General features: G+C 42.5%; 1 protein-coding gene across 5 annotated transcripts in view; it reads right to left on the bottom strand.

Annotated features, from left to right (window-relative positions):
* Window positions 1-15,539, bottom strand: part of TPST1 (tyrosylprotein sulfotransferase 1) — a 54,763-nt gene extending 39,224 nt beyond the window's left edge. For 4 of the 5 annotated variants that reach the window (XR_016438912.1, XM_090025813.1, XM_090025814.1 and 1 more), the window contains exons 1-2: window positions 15,350-15,539; window positions 2,225-3,166 (exon numbers count right to left, since the gene is read on the bottom strand). Coding sequence is in view for 4 of the 5 variants with exons in the window: in XM_090025813.1 (XP_089881939.1) it covers window positions 2,225-3,132 (908 nt within the window). In the remaining variant the exon portion in view is untranslated. Of the gene's footprint in view, window positions 1-2,224; window positions 3,167-14,997; window positions 15,071-15,349 lie in introns of all 5 variants that reach the window. The other variant, XM_090025811.1, reaches the window with a different exon arrangement.
* Between the last annotated feature and the right edge of the window lie 1,491 nt (window positions 15,540-17,030).

The following is a 17,030-nucleotide window of genomic DNA, read 5'->3' as shown; positions in this document are numbered from 1 at the left end:
AACCTCATAGCACCACCCACAAACACTCTGCTATGAAGGGGAAGGGGAGATGTCTCAGTAATACTAGATATTACTCACATCTCATAGGTAGCTAGGATGTGGAACATTAAGGTTTTGCTGTTTTAAAGTTTGTTTGGGGGGGGGGGGTTTAAATGGCAAAATGAATACTTAAGAAAACTACACAATTGAAGTGTCAGAGTAACTTAAACTCCTAAGCACAACACTGTTGCAATTACTGCTACATTTTTAGGAGTTCCTGATTTAAAAGCTCAACTGTGTTGCATCAGAAAACACAACTGCCTTTACTGAAGGATTAATTGGTTAGAAACTGCTGACAGAGTCTATATTCTGAAGGCTGTAGCTGCACAGCTGGCAGCCAAGAAAAGCCAACATTTTAAAGGGCCTGCAAGGCTGTGAGACTCATACAAGTTCCTGTCGACTCAGAAAGATATATTATAGTAATATCAGATGGAGTCATTGACCTAAAAGATCCAGTTGCTTCCACATATTCCAATATAAGCATTACATAGTAGTCTAGTATCACAAGAAAAAAAAAAAAGGAAAAAAAGAAAACCCTCCTCTCTCAATCCCCGCTTCCCATCATGAGCTGTGTTGTGCTGGGAGAGTTCTCTACCTTATTTTTGGCAGCAGTGGTTTCCTTCATTGACTGAATCCTGGAGGAATTTGCAAAAAGGACATCCACATTCACAAACCAGTCACTCCAAACCACAACTGCAAGCAATGGTGTTAAGTTAGCCATCTTCAGGAGTCTAGTCCCCCCAAAACCCCTCTGTTCCCACCTCCCAGATGCCAGATGGATCAACACAGCTTTTCTTTTTATATTATTTTGAAAAAAAAGGTTCTGTGCACATTTAGCAGCTTTGTCCAGAGATTTAGGATGCACGCTTCTTTAGGGCAGTGTCCCTCATTTAGTATGTTTGTATAAACATACAGCTCAATAGAGTCCAATCTCTTTTAGGAACTACCCCAATATTATTAATGACTCTTAATATAATCCAAACATATTGTAGCTCAGAAGGAAATGTTCCATGCCATTATGTTTTCCCTTGATTTGATAAAGGTAATAGTTTCTATAGCAGTAGGCTGATACTTCACTGGTCTTCTCTATCAACCACATGTATCTGTATTTAAGTCTTAATAAATAAATAAATATAATTGCTCTGTAGGTAAATACTGGCTTAGCCAGCCGAGGACTTTTATAGCTAGTTATCACTGGCTTTCAATTTTTAACATCTAATCACATATTCTATCTAATCAGTTAGATTTATAGTTCTGAAGCATTAATCAGTATAAGCAAAACAGATTTTTTGCTTGTTGGTTTACACTATTCTTTAGGTTTAATATTTATCTTCTCCACTGAGTATAATTTAGTGTATTAATCTGCTTGAAACAACTGGGGGAAATAACCAATCCAAAAAAGGCACTGCTGTCAGTATTTGTGCAAATATTACTGACGTGTTGTCACTCTATCCTTATAATAGTGGATTATTGCAAACTCGCCTCTGCTTTATTTGTATTTTTAGTGCTTAGGAGCCCTAGTCCTGGTCCAACATCTATCTGACTGAATTTTAAGAAGTCTACAGGAATTCTGTTCCGACAACAGGAAAGCCTCCCAAGTTATCAAGTGGAAGGTAATGCTGAGTCTTAAGCTTGTTTTAGAGATAAAAAACATTAAACATGGCTGTAGTGAGAAGCAGACAGCAGCAGAATAAGGCTGCTTTTTGTCAGTACTTATGTTTCTAAAGCCTGCAATTACAATTGGTATCATGTAAGGACCTACAACACCACCTCTCCTATGGAATAAAGGGACTCGTTTCCTTTAGTTGGGAAGAAAAAAAAAAAAGAAAGAAGAAAGAAGAAAAAAAGGTAAAGCAGATGCATGACACAGCTTTACATCTGTGTAAAGTCCCTCCTCACTTTTTGAGGGATAAATATCCAGTGCCTCAGTCATTTGCCGGTTTTTCTACTCGGTTTCATCCCAGGATAACAGTTTGCTCAATGAAGACCCACCAGCCAGGAGCTGCAAGTGCACACAGCTAGTCTGGCAGAGAGCTGGTCATGTCCTTTCTTTAATACAGAGTAAAACTTGCAGTAAGTCACTTTCTATAAAGTGCAACTTGTGCCTACAGCCATCAAGGTGCAATTCGCCTCTAAACAACTAAGTGCATTTCTTGAAACGCTCTACAGATCTACTCATACTTACTTAGAGAGAGACACGCCACCTGCTTTCCCAATCATTTCCTCATGATGCAGTACTGCTTGGTTCCATGGGATGTGCAGAAACTTTAAGAGAGTTCTCATCCACCTTTCAGGATGCAATACAAGTTGCTCATAATGTACCAGCATGCATCTTTCAAAACCAACCTCCATGCACTGGTTATACATTGTCTCTATAGCGCGATTCCACTTAGTTAAGCAGTCCCTGTAGCTGTTGAGGTCAAACCCAGCTATGGTGACTTTTCTAGATATCATAGAATGCACTGAAGCACGACCATCCCGTACCATTAGAAGAAACTTGGCATTGGGGAAAATTCTGGCAAGATAAGTTAAGGACTTTAGAGCAAAAGGATCCTTGTTACACAGATAAGGTGCAGGCTCTCCATGTTTCACGATGATTTCCAATAAAAAGGCTTGCATAGCCGAGTCCAGAACTTCATCTGTGACTCCAGCTTCATCCAGTCGGATTTTCTCTTTGCTTGATCTAGCCCACATCTGCTTAACCGCCAGGATTCGTGGGATTACCCTGGTTTCTTCCCCACAGCGGATATCCGGGTGAGCATCTAGCATGGCACGCATCAACGTAGTGCCACTGCGAGGCACCCCTCCAATAAATATTAAAGGCATATCTTTGTTGTAAGCAAAGGTTTTATTTGTATTTAAATCAGAACCAGTTCTCATAGTGGTTCTCACGCTTTCCATCCTTACAGGCTGGCTGCGTTCTTCTATTCTGTGGTGGCACTCCATAGCATGTTGCCCCAGGTAGAACACTGTTACCGAGCTGATCACCAGACACGCCAGTAACAAGTTCTGTTTGAGTTTTCCGACCATTTTGAAAGAACAGGCACTGTAAACAACCAGGTCTGGTCCTCCAGATGATCTGCAGATTTTCATGCCATGGAAATCTTAAATCTAAGATAATCGAGACCTGAGGGGGGATGGGGGGGGACAGAAAAAAGAAAACAAGAGTTAGGACCCCAATAAGAATTATTTCCAGGACAGAACAATCGAGACAAACTGAAGATGCAAGACACCTGCTGTACGACCATCCCCATTCAGTATACTAATGACTGAAGTCACACAGGAGCTCTCTCACCAGCACCCAAGCTCTTGATGTCACACACAAGGAGACAACTACAGATGTGGAACAAGAGGCTGAAAAAAAAATACCTGACAGCAAAAAAAATGGACATTCTAGTGGCCCAGTCCTTACCACCAGGGGATGATGAACCATGCATGGTAAAGGTGGCAATGTCTCAACTACCTACACGCCGGAGTTGGACGCTCCAAGGAACTAATGAAGAAGTGGGGCCACATCACTAGTTCAACCACCTGCAACTGCAGCAGAGCCTCAGACTATGCAACACTCGCTGCAACGCCTGCTGCTCGAAGGCACACGTACAATGGAAGATCTTGCAAAGTATAATAAATGAGCACAAGCAGGCATAACAAAATGGTTAGATGTGGTGTAGAGACATGAGAACATTTCTAATTAACATGCAATTCCTCTAACACCCCATCAAGATTTCAGATAGAGATTAATTACAAGTTCCCTGGCATGATATTAACACTACACAAAACACCTGTATACCAATATATTTTCCAGCAGGAACAATTCAGCTCTTACAACAGTTTCAAAGTTATGAGTCATCTGTAGCCAAACTGATACCTTAGTACTAGTTAGCAAAATTAACTGTCAGCTACACTCCAGAAAATACTAGGAAGAATTCCACCACTGGATATCTGTTTTTAAATGATGTGGTCAAGCAAAGGTGTTTTATGTCTGCAAGTCTCTGAATGGACAGGAAAAATGTATTTTTTAAATTATTTCATTATTAGTTGAAGCATAAATGTTCTTCACACATGGCAGGAGTGGAAAAAAGGGAACATAAGCTCCTGGATCTAAAGACCATGTGGATTTAACGAATAACTCAGTAAATAAAGTTTTACATTAGGGAAAAGCAAGATTCACTGCTGATAAGACCAATTTAAAGAACCAGCTGTTAGAGGTTGCTGAAGAATTTGGATCAGAACGATTCTGGCTTAACTGCTAAGTGGCTCATTTCTACACGTGTTGGATGGACTCATCCTGGCTTCCATTATGACTGTAAATTCCTGTAGACTCTGGTGAATTTGTCCAGACAACTCAGAGCCATAATCTCTGAGACTAGTTACTATAATAGGAACCTATCCACCATTCAGATTCTACATTGAGTTTAGAGGGCTTAACAATTTAGAAACACTTTGCTAGTACTTATCAAGTGAATGAGTTCAATATGAAGTCTAGGAGACAACCTGGAATCCTACAGTTTTTTTCTAGCCTCCATACCTGTGCTTAAAGGGTGCTCCTTTGACAGTATTTATGCCCATGTGTGCCACAGTATGACCCAACCAGAGGTCTTACTCCTTTGTTTTAGGAGACAGGAGTCTTCCCAAGAATCTTTGGAACACTGGCACATTCTGAAGGGAATGGGTATAAGAGGGCAAATTGTTTGTTACACTGGTGCAAGACAATTGCAAGTGAAGATATACCACAGCACGGTGGACTCCATTTTACTTAAGCTTAATAAAAACTTTGTTAATGTACACCTATAAAACGCAACTGTCTGTTGGTTTTGGGGGTATACAGCTACGGTTTCCCTGGAGACTTAATTTTCTGTTAACTAGGCTTGAGGAACATAAGGCAATAAAAAGGTTTGGGACCACATTGGCTGCAGACTTTAAATGATGTTTGGTCACTGTCTAAGACAAACAGGGCTGTATTTCAAAGCTCTGTTTCCTGCAGTTCTTTTGTGGCATTGATGCAAGCCATTCCTTATGAAAGTTCATGCATCTCTGATTTAGTCTAGTCTAAGGTGCAAATATATGCTACTTTTTTCCTGACTTCAAATTAATGCAGCTATGTCCCACTAGATTTTACTGTTAGTCAAAGATTTAGGACATACATCAATCAACTGAAAACTAAATATGAAACTTTTGCTTACTTTTTTTGTAGAGGGAGGACTCTGTAGGATCAGGCAAGGTTAATTTTTGTTCCGGCAATTCAAATAAATGATGATTTAGCAAACCCCCTCATGTTATGAACCCGTTGCTGTCACTGTACAGAGGGCTTCTGAGGTTGGGTCCACAATATCGTAATCATTACCAGTAAGCAAATAAATTCCTACGTGGCCTCTGTTTACCAGTCCAAGAGAAATATAGCTGTCAAGAGAGCAAGTCAGAAAAATGACATTTGGGAAAAGCATTTTAACTTCATGCTTCTGAGTGGAGTTTAAACTGAATCAATTTAGAAATGGCCAGAAGGGCTTTTAGCACGTCATCAGACCATGATGTGCTTGTTTCCTCACTTAAAGGCCATGACATGGAGATTACCTTTTAAAGACCTGATAACCAATGCTCGTTAGTGGTAGGAATTCACTGTAAATGATTCTGATAACAAATAATTAAACTAAGGCATTTGACCCATGTAATGAAAGCTAATTGAATTATTTAAAAACTCATCAACAAAGAACATTGTGCTTCTTATTTTTCTTCAGGTTTGAAATACTAGAAGTCAGGTCTGTTTTGCAAAGGCCTGAAAGTTTTATTTGTCCAGAAAAACCCATATTTTGATTTTGTTTATTTGTATGTTTCTGTAAAATTTTTTTTTTTTTTATGATTATCTGAAATGGATCTCAATTACTACCTTCAGGTAACTTCTGGCATCAATTTTCTCTTATCTAAACTGTAGGAGGAGGAAACAAATTTCTGTTTCTCAGGCACTGAGGAATGAAGACAAACTTGAAGTTACTTTGTACTATTTTGGCAAGTCCTTTCTGCACATAATTCCCTTGTAATAGCTCGCACTGAAGTAAAAGAAAAATAAGATCAACTAATTACATTTCACAATGGAAGAAACTGATATTGGGTCAATTAACTTGTTTCAGCTGCCCTTAAGTCTTATGGTGCTGGTGTCGAAATACAAATCTGGATATTTATATTTGGAGGAATACAGGTTTCAGGCTGAAAACAGAATGACTAATATAGAAAATCCTTTCAATAGCACTAGACTCCTGGAAGGGTAAGCTAATCTAAAGATGTGAGGCTGTCTTGGAAAACTTCAAATACTACTACCGCTACTAGTCTGAATTAGGGCAAATTAAGGTTTTCTATTTCAGTGCTGAACTAACACACACAGCCAACGTTCATTTTCAATTGTATAAGAGCTCCATATGCTAATGTACAGCCAAAGTTTTAGCAACTGGCTTCCTCAAAAACTTTTCCACCTCAGTCAGCAGTACATGTGATATTCCCTGAATCAAGGACTCCCAAACCTCTACTGCCCAGAACATCCACCAGTTCTGCCACCCAACTAAGTTCAACCGCTAGCCCAGTGCCTCTCAATCCTCCCCATGCTCTTTTTACCAGCACCTAAGCAAGGTTCATCAGGCTGATGCCTTACCTTATAGCTGTTCCTAATAGACAGATCAGCAATAGCAAACAACTGCAGTAAAAAGCAAGCTTGTGCAGTTTCTGGCTGCACAACCAGGTACCAGTAAAGAGAGGCAAGGCCAAACTGGTGTTGTTGCTATCTTCCTCCTCACATTCTTCAGGGGGAGGGATGCAGGGATTACAGCCATGCATCATCCCAAGTGCACACCTAGCAGCACGGAGGCAAGGAAGCCAAGGGGAAGTTCCCCGACAGGCAGCTCCTATAGCACCAGGTGCATTGCAAAAGAACTGAAACAAGCTTAACCAGCCTCAGTTTTCCAGATGAACTGTAAAAGTATTTTGCCATATCCCCACTGACTTAACCCATTCCTATCAACAGTCATCACACTCCTAGGCTAAGGTCAGCTTAGTGATTCCAAGGCTGGGGTTAAAGAGCAGTTAGAAGCGTAACCCCCTAACTTACCCAAGTTGTTTTACTTAAAGTGGGCAAGAAAGAAAGAACCTGTAAGCCCCCCCACCAGCCTCTTGGCACAGAGTGGTGCACTAACAGCTTTATATACAGTTTGCATTTGTTGAAAGCAATTCACCTTTTCATGCAGAAAGTAGGCTAGTAACACATTTTTTAAAGAACCGAGCACACATTTTCTTCACTGAGCTCAAAGGTCAGTCAGCTCTTCAGTACCTCTATCACCAAGTGCAAAAATGATTTCTTTTGACCAGGTGCTGCTTCAACTCTGAATTAGAGGACGGACATATTTTTCCCTAACACCACTGTCAAACAACAAGTGGCATTTCTTCTTGATGCTTAAACACGAGTGATTTAATTAAAACAATGCAAATGCATCTCTACAAGAGATCTAAAATATGAAAAAATCCTGATTGGCTACAAGAGTTTACCTGTGTAAACATTTTTAATATTTATACATCACAGGGAAGTTGAAGTTTTTTAGGGTTGTTTTTTTTTAAATAACTTCCACAGATGTCCATTTCCTCAGAAAAAGCTGTTATATTATTACCTCTGAAAAACAGCTTTTCTGAGATCACAAGATACCCAAACTGCAAATAACCAGGTAGCTGGACTTTAGTGTTTTTCCCCGCCCTTTTTTTTTTGGTGGGAACAGTCTTGCCCATCTATTGTTTTATTATAGGTTCTTACAACAGGAGTAACCCATGAAAGAGTTGCCTACCAAAAATACCCAACTAAGGGCATCATAGGAAAGCATTCTGGCTGAAAAGCAAACTCAAAAAGCTGAACGGTTTGTTAGTGAATATGAGGACTTCTCTCTACGTCACAAATCCAATAGTATGGCAGGAAAGGATCTGCCAACTCTTGCTGGTCCAGAATTTGCTTGCGAGATGACAGGGTAGTTTCAAACACTCACAACAGCCATAATCTGGTAGTAACCAGGACCCTCACTGGGATACAAAGCTGAGAGATCAAGGACTGAAAATCTTATGCAGTAGTTATTAACTACCTTCTTTAGACTTGCTGGGGTTCTTTTCAGGAGTTATGCTAGCAGCCAACTTATACTGTTGTTACAACAGATGTAGAGCAATGGCTCTTAACATTGTTAAGACTCAAGGTACCTCTAACTTCTGCAAATCGAGTAGTACCTCATTTAAAAATGTTACTTATTTATTGCAGTACTTATTGCCTTTCAGTGGGGGTGAGGGAACTAGCTGGGAAGAGCCCAAGTCTGCCATAAGGGCTGCTTACAGATGTTAAAAAACAAAAAAATGCCAACCCCAAAATGGTGTACTTTAAACTTGGCACAGATGAAGTGCTTTAATGGGGCTTTTCCGGCGTTTTTTATCTAATAGCTGACTGAATCAGCTTTAAAATATAAGCACCCAAAAAGCTCCACTGAAGAGCCTCATCTATATACGTGCTGTGGAGCCAGATCAAACTAGCAGTGTGGTTTTTTTGTTTGTGTGTTGGTTTGGGGTTTTTTTTAAATGTCTGTAAGCAGCCTATCTGCTCATCTCCCCACCCTTGAAGCCTGAGTCTGCCCTTCTCTGCTTATGTCCTCACATTTCCTGCATCACCCTTAAAAGGATCTCATGACACTTCAGGATGCCATCACTGATGTAGGTGCATGCAGGACTTCAGCCTTTCAGAAAGTCAGCAAATCATCATACATATGGAAAAACAGAATTAGAACCAGCTGTCATGTGGCCAATGGACCGTAGTTTAGAGAAAATATCTTCAAAGTTAAAAAAGCTCTTGCTAAGTGATAATGGCAAGGGTACTTTATGTGGAGAAGTGGCAACCACCCCCACACTTACAAGTTCCTTGATCTCAGTATGGAGATCTGGATAATGATGATGATTCTGGTAATATTTTTCATTTTTGTTCCTGACATTCCAGAATTCCAAGTTTCAGAGGACTGACCTCAAGACAGTGACGGCCCAAAGAAAAACCAAACCAAACCATGAAACACTGAATTTCCTGCACAGCTTTTATTCCAAACATATTAGCATCCCACACGAACTGACAAAACCTTTGGCGAGATTGTCAATGATTAGTGGAAAAGAACTGACAGAAATTGAGGAACCTCAGCAAAATTATTGTGGCAACATAAATTTAAAGACCAGCATCATTAAGCCACGCATGAAAGGTTCACATGTGGTAAATGAAATAATAAGTCCAATTATGGATACTGGGTTAATGGTCTAGCATGCTTGGGGGGTTGATTAGCTTGTTGACTACACATTTCGTGTCATTTTACGGATTCCTCTCTTAGAGAATTACAGCTTATGGAAGTAAAAGAAAGAGTTAGCAACCAGAAAGACCATTCAGCTTGGAATTCAGAACCACCTTACACAGAAAAAACTGGCTTCTTGACGATGAGCAAGAGAAAGCATTCTGGTAGCTCTTCTTCTAAGCATTTTTTCAAATACAGAAGGAAGAGGAACCAAATTTAACTCCTCTTTCCTAGAGATATGAAATCCTGAAACAGGTCTGTATTTTCAAAAAGAAAACTCATGTTAATTTACTGGGCTCTTTTAAAGCTTACATTTGAGTATCGCGTGCTGCAATCTATGTAGCAATTAATGTAGCTAGAAATCCCATCTAGATTAAAGGGACAAGTGTTCTGAATTACCCTGAAGAGCACCACTGACCTATTAATACTCTACTGTTAACATTGTGGTATTGTTTGTTTTGTTGCAACTTAAAGTTTTTGCATATGGATTATTCAATGATGAGGAGATATAGTTCGTTCTGAAGTACTGCTAGGATTACTTAGTTTAATTTGATACTGCAACCTTTACTTCCAACATAAAAGGTTGACAACTCAGAATAAGAGATATCCACGCCCTGAAACTGGAGACAATTTGTTAATGGCTGCCTGGTCCAAAAGTGGCAACACACCAAAAATGACAAGATGAAAAAAAAAAAGGGTAAACTATTTACTTATTTAGCTGTAAGCGTAATACATACACTTTAAATTTTTTATCACTGGTTTATTAGACGTTCCCAGGTGCCATTTTTCTAGAAAGCTTTGGAAGCCAACCTTACCTCTCTGCTCTCTAATCATATCTGCACAGCGGTTCTAGCCAGATATAAAACTGAATTCATTCACAGAGCATTAGTGTCAAGAGCTGGCTACGAGGGGGGGCAAACAAAGTCAAAGGACTGATTAACTCTCACTCTCCACCTAGTGAATATACCTAAAAACATGCAATGGGTCAAACTGTCCATAGTCATGAACTTACACCTGCAAAGGATGTAGCCCACTGCAAATTCACACTACTGTTTTACGCATTTTGCTCCTTCAGTTCCCATTTGGCTGGATTAGGAAAAAAAAATTCTCTTTGGTTAGGAAAAAAAAGTTAAGCTGCAGGTGCTTACTAACAGTATTTAAAAAACTCAATAGACTCATACTTAAGGGAAGGGAGCAAGCAATGATCAAATTCATCCATCTTCTGGAGCTGCTGGTTGATCAGACAGCTTTTTTTTGCACAAGGGTGAGGCGGCAGCACTTCTTCTGCCCCTCTGAAAAAGAATGAAGGATTCTAGGGCAATTAGCCTTGTCCCCCACTTCCTCCTTAACAGTCTGTGGCTCAGTCTGGTAACTGGACCTCTTCCCAGAAAGATAGTGTACAATTCACAACAGCCCCAACAGACTGGATTTATCCTGCTCCTGGCCCCCTCCTTTCCAAGCCTGTAGGCCTCAGTTTTTGTCCAGGATCACTGGTTCTGTAGAGGCTGTTTTCTGGAACAAAGGTGTGCCCCTACAGCATCCAGCTTTGTTTACTTGAACCCAAAGCCTTGTGGTCTTTTCCCCCGGGGCCTGCTGACGTAACAGGAAAAAAAGAGACAGTGTCAGGGGCAGCAGGTAGAAGCAACAAATGCTGAAGAATTGTTAAAGGCAACCCCGCCCCCAAAACACAACAAATTCCACCTCTCTTGGAATAATATGTCCTGCTTTCCCTTTGAGATTGGGGGGGGGGGGGGTGCAATTATTTTGGGCAGAAGGCCGCTTACTGAGTTTCGGCAAGCCATCGAGGGCCACATGAGAGGCAGCCCTGGGCAGATTAATATTAATTTTCTAAATTTTTTAGGGGCCTTGCAGGCTGGATAGACTGGCCTGGCAGCTGCATTTTGCCCACCCCTGTTTTGAGAGGAAGGTCACCCCGGTCCCCTTGTTTCTAGGCCTGTCTCTCTGCAGTAAGGGTCTGAGCCAGAGAATTGCAAGAAGTGGGTTAGAACAGGGCAAGCACCTCAGCACTGCAAAATCCAGCTACTAGATCTCCCCTGACCTCACGCTGTTAGAAGTCAGTGGGTGGCCCCAACATCCAAGGTTACAACCCTGTCAGTTGTTAAGGAAGTCCACTTGAGACTGGTTAGACTACAGGCACAAACATAGTTAGAAGGGGTGGAGAAAAGGAGGAGGTGAGCCGAATGTCCTAATTAACCAGTCCTTCAGGTCCTAACTTCCATTATTACATGGCCTGGTGTTGGGCAATGAGACTCTAGGTAATTGGGGCTCATGATGCTAAGTCCAGGCAGTGATGCATTCTCTCCACTCAACTGGATCTTGATGTTGCCAGACCTCCTGGGAGGTGGGGATAGGGAGAAGTGAAAGAGAGAGACCTCTAGTAGGCTCTGCTTTGCTGCCATACAGCTGTTTGGACTAACCTGGTCATTTTCTTTGCAGAGGAAAATCTTCATTACTCCTGGCTGCTAGGGTCTCTGAAGACACACCCCTGCTTATTTTGCTTAAAGTAGCTCAAGTCTCTGTTGCTCAATAGAGGCAACACAGCACTGGCAAGTTCTGCAGCTACTGATTAATCCCACTCCTCCATGACAGCCAATTTTTCCCATAAGCTGTAAGAAAGACTCACTGTAAGAAGTTCTTAGCCCCTCTTATACATAAGAAAGATTTTTTTCCTCTGATGCAAAGAGCAAGAAACAGCAGACTACAGGAACACTTAACTAATAACTAGGCAAAATACTGGTATTGTACTTTCCAAGATTATAAACATATTACCAATACTGATGCATCACTTGCATTGATGTGGAATAACTTCAGAGAGCCAAAATCACAGCCATTTTAACAGCCAAGCAAAACATTCATATTGGGCAAATTGTTATCATCCTTCCATAGGACTCAAATCCACACACAAGAAAAAACAAATTGATCTAAAACCGTGCCATTTCACTTCTGCCATCTGGCTCTTTATTTCTGTTCTTTCAAGCAGACAGCCTTTTATTTTTCACCATGGTCCACTTCAGAAAATTCTATTAGCAGTAACTCACATACCTTAAAATGAGTTAGTAGGAATGATGTGGACAGCAGGAGTGCATCACTCTGTCAATAAAAGCAGGACTGCGATGGACAGTGAAGATCCCCAGGAAACCCCTTTCAATCAAAAATCAACACTTTAGAAAGCACTGCTTCCTTGAAGATAAACATGTACTTATCACTTGAAGTGACCTACATTAACCCTGTTCAAAACAGTAATGAAAAACAAAGAGCCATCACAAACAAGGATGAATTTCCAAGCGCTTTTCTAAGAACCCAGAGGTAGAGAGCAAATTCTGTAAAACCTCTAGTTCAACCAGATGGCCGGCCTTTGGTTATTCATGTATGTTTACCACAAAGAAGATTGTATAGGCAAGCTGACAGCCACAAGGTAATGCTATAGCATTGTGCAAAGAAACATAACTGAAGTATTTACTGCATACCACTGAGGACAGCTGTCCAAACTGCTCCTTTTGAGAAAAGCTCATTGAAACAACCAATTCAGCAAGGAGGATTATCTGCCATTCCTTCCCATTCACTCAAAGTGGGGGGAGGAGAGTTTATAAATTCTAAGCATTATGCAGAGCGATACTCATGGCATCCCTGTATGCAAGGAAGCATGCATTAACACCATTTGTATAGCCCAGTGGTGCTCAACCTTTTGGTCCCATGAGCCAGATAAGTAGCAAGGGGGCGCTCTGTAGGTTAGACTGGGTCCCATGCACCAGAATCAGGCCCTATGCTGCCCTCGCCCAATCCCACATGCTGGGATCAGGCCCCACGCAGACCCCATCCTATCATGGTGGGACTGAGTTTTGGGTCCCTGCACAGACCCCACATGGGCCACCCTGTGCAGCCAGTGGGGCTCCCTGCAGGTCTAAAAAATTAGCAGCAGGGAAATGGCAATTAACACTGTCACCGTTCCCCTGCCACCAACTTTCTGGTGATACACAGGGAACCCAGTAGATCATATGGCTTGGCTCCAGGAGCTGTATCTGGCCTGCAGGCCTGGGGTTGAGCACCCCAGTATAACCAATATATGTAGCTATAGCAGAGAGGTGATTTTAGTGACTTGCCCATGGTCAAATAAAGAACCGAATCGGGATTACAAGTCAGGAAGTCCCAACTCCCAAATCCATATCCAGTTTTCTATGTTGCAGAGCCTCTCCAAGCTCTTTGTTTCCCCTTTCCTCATTTTTTCTCTCCCTGGTTACATGATCCTGCTGTTTTTCCTTGCATAGAAATACAGTAAATGGCAAACATCTTAATTGTTAGCAGTTTCCAGGGAAGTCTTTGGTAGAGTTTCCTGGGGGGAAACCTGGTCTGATCTTTCCTTCTCATACCAAATAAGATCCCAGCCTTTCACAATGAAAGATGCCAGACTGACATCTCCATGAAGTTACTCATAAATTGCAACAACAAACCAGAACTAGGAAAGCCTATGCTGAGGCTCTCTGCCAATTTACATATTTGTTACTTTGAGGTTTCCCTATTGTGGATGCCATATATACATATAAAATGAAACCCAGCCCTCACTTGGGAAGCAAGTTAAGCACTAATACTATAGTTACTACAGGACCTGTGAAGATGCATCAATATGGATAGATGCATCAATATGGGGTATGGAGAGATAAGAGCCAAAGTGAGCCACTTCTCTCCTTCACCAGTTTACAACCAGAAATCCCTCTTCATAAACCTCTACAGTAACCCTTAAAAAGGGGATTCATCAGCATACACAGTATCAACTAACACTGGCAACCTTTCTAAACTAGAGTAAAAAAAACTAACCCCTCACAATTTTTCCATTCAAAATACCAGGCTACAAAAACTTAACCCTACCGATTCGAATTATTTTGCCATTCTCATGTGAAGAGATAAACAGTCTGAAATCAGTTTAAAGTCAATAAACTATCATCTGATTTATAAAATGTAAATTCTGCTTCAGCATGAAGTATACACTACATGACTATTACAACTACACATACGAGTCACATTTATAATATCTGACATCTTCATCAGAAATTCCCAGATCTGTTTTGGCGCACGCGGTTTACACTTGTATGTCATTAAGGTTATCAGATAGCAAGACGGCTGCATATAAATCACATCATTAAGTATATACGGCGCTGGCCTCTTGCCAACTTAAAAAATGACACACGTAGGATTTCAAGGCTTTTTGCACGATACGCACACTTGTCTCTATTATTCTCCCTCTTGGTTACATTTGTTCCAACGGCGAACCCGAAACGATGGCTGTCCACAACCGCTCAGCTGCCATCTGTTACATACCACCTAGATTCATCGCTGTTTCTAATGCAGTCGTCCACACTTTGAGGTGCATTAGGCAGCTCTGCTCCCTGGAAGAAGTGAATCTGCACCCTACCTACATAACACCCTTATTTAAAAAGCACTTGTACCACGAACACGGGGAATGTAACCGAGCCACCCTAACAGCAGGAAATCACTTCACGATCCATGTCGGATAATGACAGAGGCACACGTGTAATACACCCAAGTCAGTGACATTACGACCGCCTCGCACATCCTGAAGACACATGGTTAATACCAGCGTTAATACCCGTGGACGGATGGGACGCGACAGCTTCGTTACGACGGTTTGTCGGAGGACGTCCAACAGCTGCGCACGGATCCTACGAAAGCATTTTTGGATGATGTCGGTAAATCACATCTGTCCTCACAGATTAAAAACCACCCACTCACACAAAGATTGAAGAATGAATAAAATAATAGCGATATGATAAAATAATGAATCCTTCCCCCACCCCTCTTTTTTTTTTTCTTTCAGAGCATCTGTTTTTAAGTGCAACCGGCGGAGCTCCCTTCCGCCTTCACACGGGAGCGTGCGCGTGTGCAAGTGTGCATGCACAAGCATGCGTGCGCGTGCAAGGGGGGGGCCGGTGGCTCCTCACCTGGCGCGGGCGTCAGAGCTGGGGCTGCTGCCGCCTGCGCCTCCTCCCGCGCCTCCTCGCGTCCGCCGGGCGGGAGCCCCGCAACGCCGCCGCCGCCGCCTCCATCGCAGCGCCCGGCCCGACCCGACCCGGCCCGGCCCCGGCCCTGGCGCCGGCCCCGACCAGCTCCCTCAGCGACGCTCCGCCGGCGGCCGCCGCTGCCATGGAAATCACAAGCGCGCCCTGATTGGCCGCGCTCGGAGCCGGAGCCCGCATGTGTCGCGGAGCCTGATTGGTGCCCCCGGGAAAAAAAAAAAAAAAAAATCACGGCGTTGATTGACAGCCGGGCAAGAGTGGGCGGGGCTCGTCCGCAAGAGGGGGTGGGGCTTCCCCCACATCTGTCTGCGCGTGAAGGGGGGACGTACATCTGGACTGTACTTTGGCTTGGGGCAGCGCGCCTCGCCCTGCGCACAGCTGGGTTTTTGGCCTCAACCTGTGGCCGAATAGTGAGATGAACATCTGGGTCCTGGGCTGGGCAGCTGGGTCTGGGCAACAGGCCGGATGAGCTCCAGGTGTGGACCCTGCATTTAGGAGACAGCTGCCCAGTAAAAGTATATGAGCACGGAAAGCAGCATCTGGGGGCCGCTGGACTCGGCATTTAGGAAACAGCTGTCCAGTAAAAGTATATGAGCATCAAAATCAGCAGCTGGGGGCTGCTGGACCCAGCATTTAGGAGACAGCTGCCCAGTAAAAGTATACAAGCACCGAAATCTGAGTGTCCAGACCTTGCGTTCAGGGGACAGCTGGCGAGCAGAAGCATAAGTCGAAGAACAGGTGGAAGTTGATGGTGGTGCAGATGTGCACCTAGATCAGGGGTTTGCAACATTTAGGTGCCCAAGGTGCCCACATTTGAATTGAAAAGAAAAAGCAGCGGGAGTCAATAGGAGTATTAAAGTTCTGAATGTAGATCAATCCGATCTTCTCATCCATTACTTAAAATTGCATTTGATCTGCAACTTCAAAATGCAGCTTCCCTTTACTTGGTTTTCTTCTGAAGTTTTATCCACTGCTTTGGGAACCACTGACTTACTAGATACCAACACCTGCACTTGTGTAAATGGTCAGGTGGGGAACCTTGATTTGGAAGTGCACCTGGCTGAACAAATCTCAGCGCATCACTACCAATCCTGCCGCGTGCTTCCAAGTCTGTTGTTTTACATGGGGCCCCTTGAGAGTCATGTGATAATAGGAAATATTTATGGAGCACTTTTCATTCCAAGGGATCCCAACATATGCTACAGCAAACATAGGCCAGCTTGATTAAGTTATGAAAGGAATATATGACATGGTCACAAGTGATAGTGCCACAGATCTGAGGTCCCAGGAACTCCCTTTGAGCTCTAGGTTGTTGCAGATGGCCTCCCCTATTTCTGATATGAACCCACCACTGAAGAGATCTTTTTTATTTGTTAAGAGAGTTTTCTCCAGTTTACAGAAAGATTTTAAAGTAATCATCACCCCACTCAAACCACCAGGGACTGAACTTGGAAAAACATACCTAGTTTGCTAAAAAAAGCAAAGTAGACACAGTGTCTGTTTCTCTGAGGTCCAGAACAGTGATTTGAATTACACTGCTCCATTAAAGAAGTGAAAAGTACAATCAGGGCTTTCCCTAAGTCTAAATATACCTACAAACTCTACA

This window comes from Crocodylus siamensis, chromosome 13 (assembly GCF_052110815.1).
Source record: "Crocodylus siamensis isolate JL-2025a chromosome 13, ASM5211081v1, whole genome shotgun sequence".
NCBI classification, from domain to species: Eukaryota; Metazoa; Chordata; order Crocodylia; family Crocodylidae; genus Crocodylus; species Crocodylus siamensis.
The sequence above is the reverse complement of the archived record's forward strand: the minus strand, read 5'-3'. Positions and strand labels throughout refer to the sequence as shown.